This window comes from Macrobrachium nipponense, chromosome 6 (assembly GCF_015104395.2).
Source record: "Macrobrachium nipponense isolate FS-2020 chromosome 6, ASM1510439v2, whole genome shotgun sequence".
Lineage (NCBI taxonomy): Eukaryota > Metazoa > Arthropoda > Malacostraca > Decapoda > Palaemonidae > Macrobrachium > Macrobrachium nipponense.
In genome coordinates, this window is record NC_061108.1 from 6,641,354 (window position 1) to 6,662,254 (window position 20,901).

A 20,901-nucleotide genomic window follows, 5' to 3' on the forward strand; every position below is an offset into this window, starting at 1 on the left:
ATCTCACTATTTGAAGGAGGTAGAAATACTTACGAAAACTGCTTTAGATTGGGACTGCTGTCAGTAGCGGGAATGTGTTGAGAGGCAATAGGGTGGAGGGGACTCGGTTTTTTCCCTCTATCTCCTCGCCTTGAATTTGAGGTTTTTTGAGTTTATGGGAAGCCTAGGGGTACATGTACCTGAAGTACCCACCAGTCCTTATATCTGGTAAACGGTACCATATGGTTTTTTTTGTATGGTTTTTTATCTGGTCATTTTGCCCAGGGCAAGGGCAAATCATTGTTGTTTTTTGTCAATCATCGGTGAACCTCCTTGATTGCAAAAATCCCACCATTAGTAGGGACCGACCCTGGCCTTTACTGCCACGTCTCCTACATGCGATGAGAGCCAGAGGCAGTATCTACCTGTAGCTGCTCTCTCACAAGGTAAGGCACTGCAGACATTATATATAATGTGAGCACATGACTTATTTTTATTTAGAAAGCTGTCCATATACCCACCTTCCGGGTAATGTGGAGTCAGCTAATGTAATTGTTTGGTAAGTCACTTATGTGAAAATTATATTTTAATGATAAAATAAGGTTTCACATATACTTACCAAACAATTACATAATCAGAGCCCTCCCTCCTCCCCACAGATGGACGTTGCGGCTCAACGAATTGAAGTCTTAAGCTCAGCAGTACCAGGTATTCCCGAAAGTGGGCGGGATCTGTATCACTTACACGAACAATGGCAGCGTTGCTACCGCTGCCAGGAATTTGAATTTTCGACTGCCAGGTAAGAAAGCATACAGCTAATGTAATTGTTTGGTAAGTATATGTGAAACCTTATTTTCAGTAAAATGGAGAAAGGAATTGATATACATGCCACTATTTAGGTTAACAAACTTTTTGTGAAGCAGGGGATGAATAGATCAAATATTTGAGTTAGGCCATACCCAAGCAACATTTTATGGGTTTTAGAAATCCCCTTCTGATGGCTTTTGTTTTCAGAGCATAATATCACCAGTTCCTGTGTCAGTATGGAATTGGTAGTAAATCTGTAAAATTTAAAGTTATTTTCCATGAAGGCAGCAGAGATAAAGTTAATGTTACTTTTTAGTCAAGTTGAATTTAAATTTAATAAAGTAGTGCCATGAAGAGGATTGTTGTTATCTCTGGAGTTAATCAGGAATAATGTAGATAAAATATGCAAACAGAAATAATGAGGACAAAGTATGCATTGGAAGACTAGAAAAAGGTAATCAAAGAATGGGTTTTCTGATTAAGATATGGAAATCATGTAGGCAGGCTGTAATTGTATTCAAAAGTAAGATTGAACAAAAGTACAATCTCTGTTACTACCTGGACATGAACCATCATATGTAAAAAGAATTTTTAGTCAGATTAGAAGTTAGAGTGAGAAGTAATTCCATATGGGAGATTACGCAAGTTCCGTTGATGCTACTTTTGTATGTAATGTGGACTAAATTTAACAATGTTTTAGGACATTGTAAAACATGAATATTGGTTATACATGTGGTGGGTTTGTATGGGAAAGTGAATTTTTATATAAATAGGAATTTTGTACAGTACAATACGTACTTGGGAGGAAGAATTTGATAAGTAGGTCTCAGAAAACTTATAAATCATGACTCTTTGTGACTTACAAAATAATTTTGATTTTTGATTGTTGCTACAAACAAAGTGCAAATATGATTTAGATTTGAATGTGTACAGTAGAACCCCAGACCTCAAAGCTAATCTGTTCCAGGAGAAGCGTCGAAATGCAATTCAGTCAAGATCCGAGTATAAATTTTTTCCATAAAAAATGGATTACGTAACCTGTTCTTGATAAACTGTTTTTAACCTAACTTTGCCTTGTTATACAAAAAATTAACTTAAATTACAATTAAATAACATTATCATAGATGTCCTTTTTTTATTTTAAATGTATACTGTTTAAAAAAAAAAAAAGCCTATGTCCAATGCAGCCGCACATTACCAATGGTTGACTAGCACCATAGGCTAGGCTAGGTATAGTATGTACTGTACTGGGTAGCACAAAACTTGTTGCTTATGGTAAAACATTGAAAAAAGCCTATTTATTACAGTAAATTAATAAAATATTAAAAATTAAATGCTAAATCAGTTGCATGAATGCCTTATTATTTTCTCTCAAAAATCTCCACCAGAAGTTCAATTGTAGTTCTTACCGTTTTCCTCTTCTGCTTGTCTGCAATGACTGTCTCGGGACCCACGATTGAATCAAAATACAGTACAGAAAGCCACAAAAACTTAAGGAAATATATTGCCCAAAACAGTACTGTAGCAGCAGAGAGAGCTGGCTTTAAACATTGCCAATTAGCAGCAACTGCCTGAAACACCTTTGTTTACAAAAATCATATGGTTCATCAGGTCAGATTCCGGTTTTTTGTTCAATTTACTCAAAATTTTGCACTGAAATTTTATTGTCAAAGTTTTAAGATGATGGGCACTGGGGTTCTCTGTAGAATGTACCAATGCTAATAATCTTTTGACAACATGCATGCATGTTTTTATATTTTTGATGTCTTTTACTAAATATATTCCAATGAAGCAGTTAGTTTATTTAAAAAAATCAAAATAAACTTATAAAGTTATAACAGATAACATGTAAATACTACTTATCAAATATGTACTATAGTATTAGTACTGGTCTTCAACCCATTTACCTTGCAAATCTTTTTGATCCATATTATGTTTACAGAAATACTTTTGGAGATTTTGTGGCTTGACTTTTTTTCTTACTTGTGTTTCAGGGTTACACTAGCTTTTGGAATGACTGTATTTCTTCTGGTCTTCGTGGATGCATACTAATAGAATTAGCACTAAGAGGAAGGGTTGAATTAGAAAAAGCTGGACTTCGACGAAAATCTTTATTAAACAGAAAGGTAAGACAGAGTATTTATTTTGATAAGAAGTTAGACCAGGGTATAAATATTTACTTTTTGTGGAACATTGACAACTGCAGTGTGTACTATTCCTACTTGGTTTGTGTGAGTTTTGTTTTGCAATGCCAGAGGCATGAATTCATAGATTTCATCCTGGTAAAACAACTCGGCATATCATTAAGTAGGTGCTAGTTTATTATATCGAGAGTAGTTTACCCCGTAGGGGGATAGTGCCAACAGTGCACCTCATACAATGCACTCTAAGCATGCACTTTAGAGATTACCAAAGGTTCTTTGCAATCTCCCTTTGGTCCCTAGCTGCAACCCCTTTGATTCCTTTTTACTTTTCCTTCTGTTTATATTCTCATTCTTCCAACTTACGGTACCTTCCACACACTGCTTTCCACCATCTCCAAACAATTGGTTCATAGTGCAACTATGAATTTTCCCTCCTTTTACACCTTTTAATCCTTAGTACTGTCAATTTCTTTTAGCATTTGGCCTAAAGTCTATAGTACATACTCTGTTCTATTTCATATAAAAGTATTTTACAACCTTGCGCTTTTGTCAGTGATAAAATCTTCACATACATCACATTCTTGGGGCAAGATGATGATACTGTCTGCTTTTCAGGTACTGTATCTATAGATTGAAAAGTGAACCTGCTTTTCAGATACCTATAAATTGAAAAATGGTTTTCCACAAGAAAGTTTTTTAATACTGTAGCATGATTTTCCTCTTGGAAATCAACAACATTATGAGCCAGTTACCAATAGGAGACTGTTTTACTGTATTGTATACTCTATCCAACCCATGACATGCTTGGTTTACTGTTAATATTGCTTTATGAAAGTAGATACTACTTTTATGTATGCAACTTACCAAGTAGTTACATAGCTATAGTTTCTACAACCGTCGGCAGCTAGAATATTTGAAATTCGCGGTAGCGCTAGTTTGTTTTGGTCAGGTGATACCCCCCGCCCACTATTGGGGGAGTGAGGAACCAATGACGTACAAAAATCAGTTGTTTTTGCCGGCTGGTACTGTTAACACAGTTTCACTAGTCAGCAGAGTTTTTGGAATTCTTTACTGTCGCTCGTTGTTGGAGTTATTTGGTGAAGTACTCTGAAAATATTGGTAGCTTTTGTTTTTGGTGATTAGCTACTTAGGAATTTAAATAGTTTTAAAAATTTTTGCACTGAAATTAACTAGTTTTGAATTGGTCTACAAAATGTCAGACCTAGTACATCTGGGATTAGGTATTGCAGTAAAGGCTGAAATACTAGGATCGCTAAAGCTTGTAATGATCCACATTCAGTTTGCACAGGTTGTAGGGGACAGACTTGTGCGCGGATCAAACATGTGGAGAATGTATTAATTGGAGTCAAAGAACTTGGAAGATCTTGACTAGTTACACAAACAAGTTGAGAGATAAAAAGAGAAAAGCGGCTTCTAGAGCTAAAGCTAAAAGCTTAGTTAGTCAGGAATTGTCTAATGATAATTTGTCTCTTTCTGAACTTTCCCCACCACCTGTCATTCCTAGTACTAATCTTGGCTCTCTCACACCCGAACCCGATACTGTGGCCAATTTAGAGGCAAGAGTAGATCAGAAATTTTCCATCATGCTTCAATCAATGGAGATATTAGGAGCGTCTGTGAAAACCCTAATGGACAAGGTAAGTGGTGAAGTGAGTGCAAGTGCAAGTGTTGTGGAGGAGGTGGCTGTTCGGCCCACTGATTCTCTTAGGCAAAGGTCTCTGTCAAACTCCCCAGACCCTGTGAGGAGGCACACTGGTAGCCCAAGGGAGGTCAGTGGGGTCTGCCCACGAGCAGTCGCCCCCTCAGGCAAATCTGTTGACAAATCCCAGATCACAACAGAGCGCCATTGGAAAGGCGTCTCCAAAGAAGTACCGCTTTCGTCTAGTGCTTCCAGCGCCATAGAGTCCTCTCCCAGGTGCCAGTGGCGATTCCATGATGAGTCCCATCCATTGAAAAGGAGGGCTCATAAGTTGTCTCCCTCTCCAGTCCCCTGTAAAAAAGGCTAGCCCTTTCCAAAAAGTACAGCCTTCGTGTAGTTTTAGGGACTCCAGAGAGATTCTCTCAGGATACGGCTGGAGAGGGACGTCGTAGTGAGAGGATCCCATTCTCTAAGTCTAAGTCGTTGTCTAGAAAGTCTTCCTCTGGCAGACTTTCAAAGGTTAAGAGTAAACTTCCGGAGAGGTCATCGGCACCTGTCCACACCTCTAATGCTGAAGGACAGGTAAGGCTCCCACCAGACTCTTGGGATACAGGTTCAGCTTTGGCTCCCGAGCGCCCATTGGCGCCCGGGATACAGTTGCGGAGTGTCCATTAGCGCCCCAACGTCCACTAGCACTTCTATGTCATCAATTTCAGCTTCAGTCTTACCGACAGGATCTCAGGTGATGGCTGCCCCTGATCCTTCTTTGTCAGCCATTCAGAACAAGTTAGACACCATTTTGGGCTTTATTCCGTCTGCTGCACCCCCAGTTCAACCTATAGAGAATTCATCATCTATTTCTTCAGACGAAGAAGAAGAGAAAGAAGAGGAGGATAAAGAGTTCTCTCACTGCATATAAAGCCTTGCTGTTTTACTTTGTTGAAAATTTTTCGGATTCGTTCTCGCCAGTGACTCCCATGTCGCCAGTGTCTTCTTACATGAGAGACAACCAGGAAGACTCCAGGAAATTACCCAAACTAGTATACTGTCCTTTTTGGCTTGAAAAGCATTAAAGGAAATTGACCTTTGGCTTGAGGATAAAAGGGATCAAGGCAAAGTTAACTTTAGCTTCCCCCCTTCTCGTCTTTCAACGAGAAGACATTTATGTTACGAAACCGGAGAAGATCTCTCTTTGGGTGTGTCTGCCTATGGCCAGGGAGACTTCCCTCTAATTTACTCGGGGAGAAGATCGGCTTTCAACTTGGCCAAGATCATGTTTACGGCGTCAGAATTAGATCACCTAATTAAAAATATCTTAAGGGTATTTGAAGTTATTAGCTTACTGGACTGGACAGTAGGAGCTTTGGGACGTAAACTCAAGAGTTATTCCATGTTGGATGAGGAAGCCTTCGCAGACATTTCGGGAGTGATCTCATGTTTAGATAAGGGGATTAGAGACTGATCCTCGGAACTAGCCTCTCTCTCCATGTTAGGCATCATGAAAAAGAGAGAACTTTGGTGTTCTTTTACATCTGAAGGAGTTTCCTGTACTCAAAAGTCTGCCTTACTATGTTCACCTTTGGATAAGAAGCATCTGTTTCCAGAGGAGACAGTAGTGCTAGTTGCCTCCGAAAGCAACACAGGATCTTCTCTCGCAATCCACTAAACGTACTAGAGAAAATATTCCCAGTGTACATCCCTCGCCACCCAGCCGAGGACAACCCTTTCGGGGCAGGGGATTCGGTAGGTATTTCCCAAGATCAAGGGGTAGAGCACGTTTCACCCTTAGATTTATTAAAAAATCCACAACCAACCCATCGACCAAGAAGTAATGTATCAGTCCTTCGTGCACCAGTAGGAGCGAGACATCAATTTTGGGAAGAATGGGAAGCAAGAGGGGCAGAACCTTGGATCGTAAAGGTTTTAAGAGAAGGATACGATATTCCGGTCAAGAGATAGCTTTGCGAGCCTACTCAGAAAATTTAAAGCTATTCATCGCCCTTTCAGAAGAGGTTTCATCCGTCGTGCAAAAGAAAGCAATAGAGTTAGTAGAAGAGCCACTAACCCCAGGTTTTTACAATCATCTGTTTGTTGTCCCCAAGTCATTGGGGGGATGGAGACCCGTATTGGACGTAAGCACTGAACCAAAATGTGCAGAAGACTAAGTTCAAGATGGAGACAAATCAGTCTGTTCTTTCATAAACGGGCCGGACACCGGACGAGCAGGGGCGTATGCACGCTCCTGCGACCAGAGAAGGACTGACTATAGGTCATTAGGATGGCGTGGTCTTCGACCCCTGGGGCATAGGCCTGACCTGGGTGCGGCATATAACCAGAATTTTCTGGTCGGACCCGGATCGACATCCGGGAATCTCCTATGGAATGGTTCGAGGTAAGTATCGCTAGGAAAAATACAAATTACCAAGAATTTGTGATATTTTCACATTCCAATGCACCAAACCCCAAAAAGGTTTCCGCGTTTTGTCTTCAGGAACAAAATATACCAGTTCAGAGCGCTGTGTTTCGGGCTTTCGACCACACCACAAGTATTCGCCCGAGTGCTAGCTCCCATTGCGAAATGGTTACATCAAGCTGGGATAAGAATATCCCTTTATTTAGACGATTAGCTTCTCCGGTCACAAACGAAAGGTGCACAGAGGACCTTCAGAAAACCCTGACTTTAGCTCAGGAATTAGGACTCTTAATAAACAGACGAAAGTTGCAGTTACTCCCCAGTCAGAAACTAGTCTTATTTGGGGATGAGGATCAACTCAGTGAGTTTTCAGGCTTTTCTGTCCCCACAAAGAATCGAGTCGTGCCTACAAAAGGTAGAGAAATTTTTAGTTCTCCAGGAATGCTCTGCATAGGAATGGATGAGTCTTTTGGGCACACTATCCTCAAGAGAACAGTTCATGACACTAGGGAGACTGCATATGAGGAACCTACAGTTCTTCCTCAGGGCGAACTGGAACAGAAAGAAGTTTTCGAACTATTTTATGTTCCGTATCACACAAGAAATAAAGGAGGAAGTTGAGAGACAGATTTCAGATGCATCAGATCAAGGTTGGGGAGCGATTCTGGGGGAAAAAGGAAGTATCAGGCATTTGGAATGCACAACAAAAACAGTGGCATATAAATCGGAAGGAACTGACCGCCATCAACTGGGGATTGTTGAGGTTTGAGAACGAAGTTCGCAACAAAGTAGTGGCGATACATTTGGACAGTACGACAGCGCTCTTGTATATAAGGAAACAAGGAGGGACACACTCGTTTTCTCTTTGCAAGACGGCAATGAGTCTGCTGTTATGGGCGAATTGGAATCATACCACATTAATAACAAGATTTGTTTAGGGAAAATTCAATGTGCTCGCGGACGAACTAAGCCGCAGGAGGCAAGTACTTCACACGGAATGGATGATGAACCCAGTGGTATGTTTCGAATTGTGGAAACTGGGGGAAACCTATGATAGATCTGTTTGCCACAGCAAGAACCATCGTCTCCCCCTTTACTGTTCACCAGCCCCGGATGCGAAAGCATGGGCGACAGATGTGATGCTTTTGGACTGGTCGAACAAGGACTTGTAAGCCTTTCCTCCATTCAAGATGGTGAGAGAAGTCGTCGTCAAATTCGGAACACATCACGATGTTTCGATGACTCTCATTGCTCCATTCTGGCCAGCGCAGGAATGGTTCCCAGATTTTTTAGACCTACTGGTGGATTGGCCAAGGTTACTTCCTCAGAGAACAGATCTACTCAGACAACCCCACTTCAGAAGGTTCCATCAAGGACTATCCACTCTGTCCCTAACCGCTTACAGACTGTCTGACAACTCTTAGGAGGGAAGGGGTTTTCAAGACAAGCGGCGAGAGCTATCGGTCAGTGCAGAAGGGAATCCTCAAGTAAAGTCTACCAGGCAAAGTGGACTCTGTTTAGAGCCTGGTGTAAAGAACATAATGTTTCTTCTAAACAGAAATAGCAGATTTTCTATTATATCTGAGAACAGATAGAAATCTGTCTACTGCGACTATCAAAGGTTATTAGGCAATGTTGGGGTCTGTTTTCAAGCACAGAGGATTGGAAGTATCGACAAATAGAGATCTTGTAGATCTCATTAAATCCTTTGATATAGAAAAACCCAAAGGTTCGAAGATATAATCTTGGAACCTAGATGTAGTACTTAGTGGCTGTCGGAAACTCCGTGTGAGCCGTTGCAAAGAGCATCATTGAGAGATTTGACGAGAAAGACCCTATTCCTACTAGCCCTGTCTACAGCTAAAAGGGTGAGTGAATTAAATGCCATGGACAAGAGAATAGGATTTGCACAGGGTAATGCAGTTTGCTCAATAACCTTGGGGTTTTTAGCAAAAAACAAGATTCCGTCCAAACCGTGGCCCATTCTTTCAGTATCAAAAACCTCACGCACGGACTTAGTAGGACCGGAAGAAGAAGAGAGGTTACTCTGTCTGGTCAGAGCTCTTGAAATGTTATTTACAAAGGACAGAGAAAATTAGGGGCCCGTCCGATCATTTATGGTGTTTAGTAAGGAATCCTGCGTGCCCGATGTCTAAAAACGCCTTGGGGTTCTTCTTACATAGTGTAATTGTAGATGCTCAATCATAATTGAAAGAAATTGATCTTAGTAAACTTAAAGTGAAAACTCAAGAGGTGAGAGCAGTGGCAACCTCCGTCTTGTTTAAACACAATCTCTCTTTGGACTCGATTATACAAGCAACGTATTGGAAATGTAAATCAGTGTTTGCCTCGCATTACTTGCGTGATATTGAAACAGTCTATGAAAATTGCAGTACCCTGGGACCATATTTAGCTGCTGGCACAGTATTGGGTAAGGGTGTGTAGGAAGTCATACCTTCCTAGCCTATCTCTTTGCCTTGAATAAGTCTGTTGAGATTTTAGGGGAGCCTGGAGGTACTATGGATGTACTAGGAGTACCCTCCAGTCAAGTGTATAGTCGGGTATGAATATTTTGGTTATGGTGAAGGTGATATGTTTTTGCTCTGGTAACATGTTATATGGCACTGTGCCCTGGGCAAGGGCATCCTTTGGTTGACCATGCCAGCCACGGACATTTCTTAGCTGCATGGGTCCCACTTTTAGAGGACAAGCCATGGCTATACCACCACGTTCCTATGAGTTAAGACGAGCGACTTTCAGAGGCAGCAATCAACTGTTTCAGCTCTCTTAACAGGTAAGGAACCAACAAGATTTGCATAGATGCTAGCACTAAGTATATATATTATTTATTATTAAATTTTAAAAGATTTGTGCATATCCATGGATCTCGCTTCCTACAATGTGGGATTCAGCTGTGTAACAACTTGGTAAGTGACATTTTTATGATAAAATGAGAGTTTATGTATACTTACCAAGTAGTTACATGATCAAAGCCCGCCCTCCTTCCCTCACATGGATAATAGGGCATAAACAACTGATTTTTGTACGGTGCTGGTACCCCACTCCCCCGATAATGGGCGGGGGTATCACCTGACCAAAACAAACTAGCTCTACCGCGAATTTCAAAAATGCTAGCTGCCGGCGGTTGTAGAAACTATAGCTAGGTAACTACTGGATATGCAATGGGACTGGAAAGCATGCAGAAGTTGCATAATGTCTTCAAGACATAAGTAAAAATGCATCGGCATGATACAGATTTGGGAGGGGACAGATCTATGCTTGTTTTGTACAGAGCAACTTTTCTGTCTGTTTTACCTCGATGTTATCGTACAAAGGAACTGTTCTGTTTATTTTAGGGTAATTAAATAGTGTATGGTTTCTTATCGGACAGTATTAAAAGTCTGCTTATTTGCATAATTAAGGAGCCAGAATCTACTTGGAGGCCCTTCAAGCCCTCCCCAAGTCTAGCCACTTAAGTGGTGGATTTCCTTTCACCTTGCATGAAGACTTGGTAGCTATGCTCATTGCAGTAAGGATGTTGCAAGCGACCCCACAAATTAAATTAATTTTATTAAAGACATGAGTAAACAATCATTTACAATAGTACCTCTAGTTCTGTACTTAAAAAAAAAAAATGTTCACCTTTATTCCCAGTTAGAGCCACTGGAGTTTACAAGCCTGTGAATTTAAACATAACTTTTTCTTGAGTGCTTAAACTCCCCATTGACAATTTTTTTTATTTATTTATTTATTTATTTTTTTTTATTTTTTTTTTTTTTTTTTTGTAAATACTAATAGTTATTGCTAAGATTGGTACAACAGTAGCACCTTAGTAACATATGCAGCATATAAAAAAGAATAGGAACTTATTGAATATATGACTGCTAGATTAGGAACTGCCTAGCTGTTGTTAATGAAAAGTGCAAGATTGCAAGAACCTGGTATGCATATTATTATTGCAGTTAGTGGTCCGCTGAATTCAGATCAGCAGCATGATTTTCTTATTGTTGTATTAAAGGGATTGGATGGAGGGAAGAGGATGCTGGTGTGTTTCCCACTGGGGTATATATGACATTCTTACATAAAGGGGAGACCTCTGGTGTTGGTTTTCTTTTTGGTGACAATTTTGGTACTGACTTGATTTTTGTTTCTTTTACCATGTTGATGCTGGGCTTTTTCTTTTCCCATTATTTTTTTGTTTTTTGTGCCTTTACAAGGTGCAGCTCTTGGCAATATGGTATTTGGGTTTAATTTTTATTCTGCATATTATTTCCTGTTGGGCTTTCATTGTAAATTTGCTGGAAATCATTGAAGATAGTTCTGAATGCTGGAAATCATTGAAGATAGTTTAGTTCTCATGAAGGTGGCAGGAGAGATGCCTTGACATATTGATAGAAGTCAGCTGGTTATGTGTGTGGTGGTATCCTTCCATTGGGTATGTAAACTCATACATGAACTCTTTCTTCAGAGGTATCTTGGGGATCCTGGGTTGTTCTTGAGGAGCAGCTGGCTGGTTGGTCTTCATGTTCGTTTATTAAATTATATGGTTTACTTTTTCTTCTTCAGTTGTAGGGAAAACTCTTATTAAATTATTTTCTTGAGGGATTTCTGGTAGATATTATTTTTGTAGTAGTGCTGCACTTCTTTGGCCACTATCATTGTTTCAAGTTATTTGTGCTGACACTTTTATCTCCATGGAGTGTTCTATGTAGAGCAAGTATGAGGGCATGATGGACAAAGGTGTCCCTACAGACCATTTAAAATACCTGTCCAGTCATTTGCTGGAACCATTACGCTTTAATCTGTGATTGCGTTTTAAATTGATTTGATCATTATCTTAGTTCAACATATTTAGTTACTCATTATCTTAGTTCAACATATTTAGTTACATCTGAGTTATCTCCTCTGTTAGTTAACCTGCATAATTCTTCCCTAAAATTTTGTCTGGTCAGGTCTTCTTATCTAATACTTATCCCTCCTCATCTTCCCTTCACATCACATGGATATCAGTCCTTTTCTAGCCTTAGAACATGGCATCTCTTGGCCACTTTTCATATGTACGTTTTTCATATGTACATAATATGAGCTGTCCAGTGCACGCCTGCGTTTAATCTAGGAGGGTGGTACTCCCGCCAGTGTTTCCCACACGGTGAACTGTAGGCATTACTTAACCCTCTTACGCCGACTGGGACGTATTTTACGTCGACATTTTTTGTCTCCCGTATGCCGACTGGACGTATTTTTTACGTCGACTTACAAAAAGTTTTTTATAAAATTCGCGGAAAAATACTTATAGGCCTACCAGCCTAAAACTTTTGAATCACGCGCCTTGGGGATGCTGGGAGTTCACGGATCAAGATGCTGTTTTGTTTACAATCGTGCGCAAGCGCGAATTTTCTTTCTTGCCGCAACTAAAAGTATCTGTGACACATCTCTGAAATTATTTCGTCACTTTGACATAATTTTTTACCATTGTAAATTAGCCGTTACTTGAAGTATTATATATGAAAATGTTGCACATTTTATGTAGAATACAACAATAAAATACTCATGATTGTAGCTTTTATCAGTTTGAGATATTTTCATATAAATACGATAATTGCCAAAATTTTGCAAACCTTCGGTCAACTTTGACTCTACCGAAATGGTCGAAAACGCAATTGTAAGCTAAAACTCTTATATTTTAGTAATATTCAATCATTAACCTTAATTTTGCAACTAATTGGAAGTCTCTAGCACAATATTTCGATTTATGGTGAATTTATGAAAAAAAATTTTCCTTACGTCCGCGCGGTAACTTCCGAAAAAAATTCATACATGCGATTTGTGGTAATGTTTACACCATTTTTAAAAATTAGCCGTTATATAAAGTTTTATATATGGAAATGTGCGCAATTTCATGCACAATACAACTAAAACAACCCATGGTTGTAGTTTTTATCAGTTTTTGAGATATTTTCATATAAATAACGATAATTGCCAAAATTTCAACCTTTGGTCAACTTTGACTCTACCGAAATGGTCGAAAAACGCAATTGTAAGCTAAAACACCTATATTTTAGTAATATTCAAGCATTTACCTTCATTTTGCAACAAATCGGAAGTCTCTAGCAGAATATTTCGATTTATGGTGAATTTATGAAAAAAATAACATTTTCTTTACGTCCGCGCGGTAACTCTTCCGAAAAAAATCATATGTGCGATTGTGGTAATGTTTGCACCATTTTAAATTAGCCGTTACATAAAGTTTTTATATATGAAAATGTGCGCAATTTCATTAGAATACAACTACAAAATTAATTGAAGGTTGTAGCTTTTCTCATTTTTGAAATATTTGCATATAAATCATGATAAATAGAAAAAAACCACGTTCGGTCAACTTTGACTCTACCGAAATGGTCGAAAAACGCAATTGTAAGCTAAAACTCTTACAGTCTAGTAATATTCAGTCATTTATGTTCATCTTGAAACAAATTCGAAGTCTCTAGCAAATATTTAGATTTAGGTGAATTTAAAAAAAAAAATCTTTCCTTCCTCACGTGCGGATTCTCCGCCACAAATCTCTGAAATGTGTACGTCCCATTCTCGGAATATTTGCTCCATTTCATAATAGGCATTTCATAGAGTTTTATATAGGAAAATGTGCGCAATTTCATGTAGAATAAAACTAAAAATATTTGAAGGTTGTAGCTTTTCTTATTTCCAAAATAATTGCATATAAAAAATATATATATATAAAAATTCAACATTCGGTCAATTTTAACTCGTCAGATATGGTAAAAAACTGCAAATGTAAGCTAATACTCTTACAGTATAGTAATATTCAATCATTTGTCTTCATTTTGAAAGAAATTGGAAGTCTCTAGGACAATATTTAGATTTATGGTGAATTTTTGAAAAAAAATATTTGTTTACGTCCGCACGTTACGAATTCATGCATTATTTTGTGATAATATTTTCTCTGCGCTGCTTTGATCGTTTTACAATGTGTTATATACCAAAATGATCGCAATTTAGTGTACATTAAAAAAAAAAAAGTAACTTGTTACCTTTAACCGTTTTGCGCACAGCGCGATTCGAATACAATTATATATGAAAATTTCGTTTTTACGCTATCATATATCGCATTTATATATATGATAATGATAATTTTTTTCATCTGATGATTGCATACTAAACTTCAGCCAATGACAAAAAAAGGAGCCAAAAATGAACTCTTATTCTTGAAAACTAAGCACGATGTGATTTTTTGAAAAAAAAATATTTTTTCTGCTTCCGCGCTCGCTCTGAAACACCTCCGGCACACGGGAGACAATTTTTTTTTTACCGCTTCGGCGTAAGAGGGTGAAGGTTCTTTGAAGTGTCCCTTTGGCCGCTAGCTACAACCCTTTTCATTCCATAAACTCTACCTCTACTATTTATATTCTTTTTCTTCCATCTTACTTCCCACCTCATGACAATTGCGCAACTGTGAGGTTTTCATCCTGTTATGCCTTTAAAACATAAAATGTAGGCCTATGGCTTAAATTTTATATTTCATTCCAGCATTGAACTTCATATTGTGTAATTCTCATATATATTCAGAATTTCCTCTTTCCATTTTAGTGCTTCAAAGTGGACCACTGGAATGCTTCCTATTGTGTGCCATTTTGTAATGCAGAAATTACCAATGATTCCCTGTACGTATTGTTCTTTGAGCCTGGGCTACATTTCTCTCCGTTAACTTTCCATCCACCTCTTGAGGTCGTTTCCCTCTTACCTGTCTGACTGTTTTTACTTTTGTATTCTTACCTTGTAATTAAACATTTTTTTACCATTTTACTGAGGTTCAAAGTGCAACATTTGAGAAAAAAAAAAGTTATTTATGTTACTCATAATAAAATTCCAAGTCTGCAACCTTGTTCAGAAAGTTGCTAACCCTTCCCCTACCCACCCACCTACACATAGCTTGACCCTGCGGTGTTTCAAATTGACACTGAGCTGAAGGAATGATTTAAAGTTGAACACATGCTTTTATCAATTAACATTTCCTCAGGGTTCACTTGACCCGGATGAGGTGTGAGAACACAGAAGCACTTGGTCAACTTCTTGTTTTTATCCTTCATCCAGCTCAGTAACAACTTGAAACATCACAGGTTCAAGTAATATATTGTCAGGTTTCATGTTTATGACAGTGACTGTCATTTTTGCTAGCAAAGTAAAAATGTAAAATTTAAACACCTTTTCATAGTTGTTGATTGGATGATTAACACACACATATTTCAAGTCGTAGCATATGAAAGTGAAGCATTTGATTTACTCTGATGACAGGTTTTACTACGGTCTGAACAACCTACTGGTGACGTGCTGCTTGATGAAGCTTTAAAGCATGTGAAGGAGACAGATCCACCTGAAACTGTACAGTCCTGGATTGAGTACTTGTCAGGTAAGCAAGTGAGGAATATGTAGTGGTTCTGTATGTGAAGGTTAGTTTTGCTGTACTAATACACATACGTATTTTAGTGTAATGTTATGCAATTCATGTTTTTTTTTTTTCATATATTTTTAGGAGAGTCGTGGAATCCTTTGAAGTTACGTTATCAGCTACGGAATGTACGGGAGCGTTTAGCAAAAAATCTGGTGGAAAAAGGAGTGCTAACAACTGAGAAGCAGAATTTTCTCGTCTTTGACATGACAACGCATCCACTTACAGACAATGTGATGAAAACCAAATTAGTGAAGAAGGTAAGGATTTTTTTTTTGTTTTTTTTTTTATTCCATGACGGAAGGGTTTCAATTACACTCAAAAGAAATTCTCATGCTACAAGAGAGCCTTTACTTGATTTATTGTGTAGCCGATTCTCCTCTGTATTCCAGCAATATGGCTCCATTTATTCTCATGCTACAAGAGAGCCTTTACTTGATTTATTGTGTAGCCGATTCTCCTCTGTATTCCAGCAATATGGCTCCATTTATATCATCATCATCATTGTTTTACTGCAGGACAAAGGCCTCAGACATGTCCCTCCACTCCCTTCTGGTTATGGTCTTTCTATGCCATTCTATATTTAAAAATTTTCTCGGCTTGTCAGTCCATCATCATCTCTCCCTTCCCCTGCTTCATTTGCAATCTCCAGGGACCCAATCTGTTATTCTTTTTGTCCATCTGTTATCTGACATTCTCATATGGCCTGCCCATGCCCATTTATTTTTCTTTCTTGTTAGAATGTCCTTTACTGTAGTTGTTCATACACGAAACAAACCTTCGGTCTTAAACATTAGGATTTACTAGCGCCAAGCTGGAAACCGGTAGAATTAAAAGTTACACTTGTGAGATCCAGGGACTAATGGCATCTATACCAGGTCACGGGGCATGTATACCAGAATGCCCACGGCTACCTGTGACCCATCAGTTATTTTCCTACCGCCTTTAAGATAAGACGTGTTACTGTCTATCTCATTTAAAGCCGGTTTTTCAGTTTGCCCGTTCTTTATCCATTTCATTTTTTATTTTTCATTCCTTTTCTTTCTCCAAGTGTGATCAGTGTGTGGTAAGAGTGTATACGTGGTATGATGGAGAATTTTGCCTCAACATCGGGATCGTCTACCGCTTCGAAGAGGAGACAAAGGAAATGCCCAGGAGTCAGTGGCTTCCCTTGTTCTAGTTCCTAACCTCGTTGTCGACGGATCCTCATCCAACGTGTAGTAGGTGCAGGGAAAACGTATGTACGGTTACTAATCCGTGTTCTGTTGTCGCGGTTGGTCGGTGGAACAGTGGAAGAAGTTCTATGGGAAAAGCCAATACAAAAGAAAGGGGGTGACGCCATCTTGGATGACCAAACCTTACCGGCTTCTTTTGTATCGGTAATAAACCAGGCTGCTCCATATGTTTTCTCCACCTGCTTTTTGAATTGTCTCATACCCTTCGGTTTCTCCTAGCGGTTCTGTATCGGAAACGTCAGGAGGGGCCTGGGTAATTTTTATGAATAATTTGCACTCTCCTTTGTTCCCAGCAAGTAGAGGGGGAGATCCGCCATCTTTGTTCCAGGCTCCTGCTACGCAAGCGCATAGGTTAGATGGTACGTGGTCAGCGCTAGGCCTACCAGGCGTACCAACCTTGGATGGTCTGCTTGCGCATTATATGACGTCACGGTTCCAGCAGGGCCGCAGCGCTGAATGTTCCTCATCCCCCGGGCTTTGCAATTTATGGGAATTAATGCCGCTGCTTCTCCATCCCACTCAGTATTTACAGCGATGCAGAACGTGGGAGGTAATTTGGCAGCAAACGTGCGGGTTGCCAGCAGAAACCTCTCAGTCTCTCCCTACGCGAGCGATGACGTCACAACATACGTCACACTCTGAGATGGCAGGCGTGATGACGTCACAGACCGATTCTCGGCCTTTTTCGCTGCACCCAGACGCTAATACGCCTTCTGATCCGTCAATGCAAACTGTAATGCAGAAGTTACAAGATATAGAGGAGAGAATGAATAAGAGAGACAAAAAGAAAAAGTGTGATTCGCCTTCTTCGTCTTCTTCCTCTAGTTCGGCGTCATCGCTAAGTCCGATAACGTCACGGCGAGCGCCAGTCAAGCGTTGGAGGAGGATTCGGGAGTTCCTAGCGGATCCTCGGGCCAAGAGGAGAAGAATCAATTCTTCCTCTCCTTCGGAACGAAGACTGTCATTTCCAAGTCAGCAAGAAGGTCGGAAAATCAGTGGCTATTAAGCACAAGGTTGCCAGACGAAGCCCGTTCGCAAGAGTCCGAACAAGCGAGAGAGGTGTGACGGCGGCGAGCTAGCGGCCGAGGCGGAGTTGCCAGTTTCGGATCGCAAAAACTGCGATACCTCTGGTAAAATCGACGTTGGCGGCGAAAGGTGCAGCAGAGGATGGAATGCAGATCCCAGTTTCGCCGTAAGGCCGTTCAAAATACGTACGAAGGACGATAAGGCTCCTATTAAAAGTACAAAAAATAGAGAGTTGGCAAACCTCGGCGGATACGTTCGTGGAAGGCAGTGTCCGTCTGGATAGAAGGCCGAGGCCTGGCTCGCCGACGCTCGAAAACGAGCCAATGCTAATAAAGACGAACTTACTCTGTCTTAAGGGAGCCTTCATCTTGGAGATCTAGACGAGATTCTCGCTCTAGATCCGTGAGCAGAGAAAGAGTGAGACGTTCTCGTTCCCTGCTGACTATCTGGGATCGAGCCAACAGCGGCCAGCAAAGATCAAAGAGGCGCGGCCGTAGGGGCAGGCGGCCGTGGAATTCCGGGCCGTCTGTCAGAAGATAGAGGCGAGACAACATCTCTCGTGACGGAGAGTGGTACACTAGAGCCGGAGGAAGGAGAAAACCAAGAGTTTCTGGCCTCGTATGCAGAGGTTATTGATTTGATTCGTCAATTCAATAGCCTTTCGGAGAAGACAGAAACACCGGCCAGTATGCTTCCTCCTGGAATTGACATGGCGTTTGGACTAAAGAGGGATACCAAGGTGTCGTATGAATTGCCTTGCTCGAGTCATGCGGATCGGTCTTGCAACACGTAAACGCAAAGATTGCAGGGAGGGATAATTCCTTAAGATCTAATAGATCTTTATTTTATTACCCCCTCCAATGATAAAGCAAAGGAAATATTATACGACACCGAAGGTCCCTTTGCTGTCTAGACAAATGAACCCTAATGTTGTAAGGTTAAAGGCCTGGATTAACCTTGGATCAGGTTAAAATGGAGTGCCCTTCGATGACGTACCAAGAGGCTGCCACGTTAGAAGCAACAGCTTCTTCTGTCTTTCAAGGCTGCGTCCTGGTTAGACCTTTGGTCAACAGCAGTGGCGAAAATTGCATCCTCGGAAGCAACAAGGAAAGTAGTAGATGAACCATTGTTCATTAGATTACTACAGTCAGGGTCCAAGGCGATTGCGTACCTGACAAACGTAATGCCAATGTTTGGGCAAATATCCTGCTAATGAGGAGAGATGCAGCATTGGCTAGACTAAGCCGCAATGTGGATTTGGATTCCCTGTTAGCAATGAGGAATGGGGTATCTGGGAATCGCAACTACTGTTGCCAGAGGTCATACTGGAAGAAGCGATGATAGAAGAAGGATGGACACTAACGATAGGTTGGTGCAACAGGCAGTTAGGAAAACCTCTAACAGTCCAAACTATTCCTTTGGAGGAAGACAACAGCAGATGTCTCGAAAGAAACCAGTGAGACATAGCATCCCTAATAGAGTCACAAGACCCTCTTCCCCAAAGAGGATAACTCATCGGCTCCCTTTCACAATAGAAACAACGAGGAAGGGGCAATAGGGGAAGGGGGAGAGGCTCAAGAAGATAGGATGGGCGCCTCCATCACTCGCCACACCAGTGGGGGGTTGCCTGGCAAATCACTGGAAGGTGTGGCAGGAACTAGGGCAGAGCAGTGGGTGGTGGATGTTCTCAGGATGGGTATTTGATTCCGTTCGAGGTAACCCCGCCCCTGACAGTCAACCATTACCCCACGTCACTTATGCCCACAGATCTCAGAAGGCCACTATTCTGCAGGACGAAGTGAAGAAGATGATGGAAAAAGGAGCTGTGCAACAAGTATGGCAGTCCGACAAAAGGCTTCTACAGCAGGATTTTCCTGGTACCCCAAATCCAACGGTAGTGGAGGACAGTAATAGACCTGTCAACGCTGAATCTGTTTATAAGGAAAACCAGTTTCAAGATGGAAACTCCGAAAACGGTTCTACAAGCAGTCAGAATCGGAGACTTTATGCTGACAGTCGATCTAAAGGACGCATACTTTCAGATACCAGTCCATCAGTCTTCAAGGAAATTTCTCCGCTTCAGTCTTGCAGGGAAAGCTTTCGAGTTCAAGGTCCTGTGCTTCGGATTGACAACGTCTCCTCAGTTTTTACAAGAGTGTTCACCCTCGTGTCGGCATGGGCGCACGCTCAGGGGATCAGGCTGATAAGATATCTGGACGATTGGCTGGTGATAGCAAAGTCCAGGGAGAAATTACTCCAGGGACAGGGCGACCCTCCTGCAGCTTTGTCACAGCCTAGGTATTGTGGTGAATCAGCAGAAGTCGCAGCTGGATCCAAGTCAACGTTTGGAATATCTGGGAATGGTGATAGACACAACACAAGCCAAAGTATTCCCGACAGACCAAAGAGTACAGAAATGCAAACAAGTGGTGAATGCCTTTCTGGGAAAGCAGACACAGCCAGCAAGACAGTGGCAGGTGGTGCTGGGAATCCCTAACCTCCCTGGAGAAGCTAGTACCACAAGGAAGGCTACACCTTCGGTCCCTACAATGGAGGATGAAGGAGTTTTGGTCACAACAGTAGATCACCCGTACGAGCAAATTCCCTTGTCGGCAGAAGTGAGGAAAGACTTGCTGTGGTGGACGACGACAATCTGACAGTGGGTGTCCCCCTTCAACAATCCTCCCCAGACCTCTTGCTGTTCTCGGATGCATCACTAGAAGGCTGGGGGAGCCCATATGGAGGAGTTGATGGTGTCAGCAAAATGGAGTTGCAAGGACAGAGAACTCCATATAAACGTGCTGGAGTTGAAAGCAGCTTTCCTGGCTCTACAAGAATTCAGGGAGAGAGTAAAGGGACACTCGGTGGTATTGATGTCAGACAACACCACAGTAGTAGCTTATATAAACAAGCAAGGAGGCCTAGTTTCTCGGCAGTTACATGTGATGACAGTTCAACTTCACCAGTGGGCTATAGAGAACCTGGTAGACATCAAGGCCAGGTTATATTCCGGGAAAAAGAAACATAGTGGCCGACAAGTTGAGCCGCAGGGATCAGATTCTGGGAACGGAGTGGTATACACCACAGGTAGTGGACAGGATGCTCATGTTGTGGGAAGGACCGATCATAGACCTATTCGCAACCAGGTACAACAAAAAGTTGGAAGTGTATTG

At 40.9% G+C, this 20,901-nt stretch overlaps 1 protein-coding gene across 1 annotated transcript in view; it reads left to right on the forward strand.

Annotated features, from left to right (window-relative positions):
* Positions 1-20,901, forward strand: part of LOC135216743 (Golgi phosphoprotein 3 homolog sauron-like) — a 55,605-nt gene that overhangs the window by 14,529 nt on the left and 20,175 nt on the right. The window contains exons 3-4 of the mRNA XM_064252216.1: positions 15,314-15,428; positions 15,552-15,727. Coding sequence (XP_064108286.1) covers positions 15,314-15,428; positions 15,552-15,727 — 291 coding nt within the window. The remainder of the gene's footprint in view (positions 1-15,313; positions 15,429-15,551; positions 15,728-20,901) is intronic.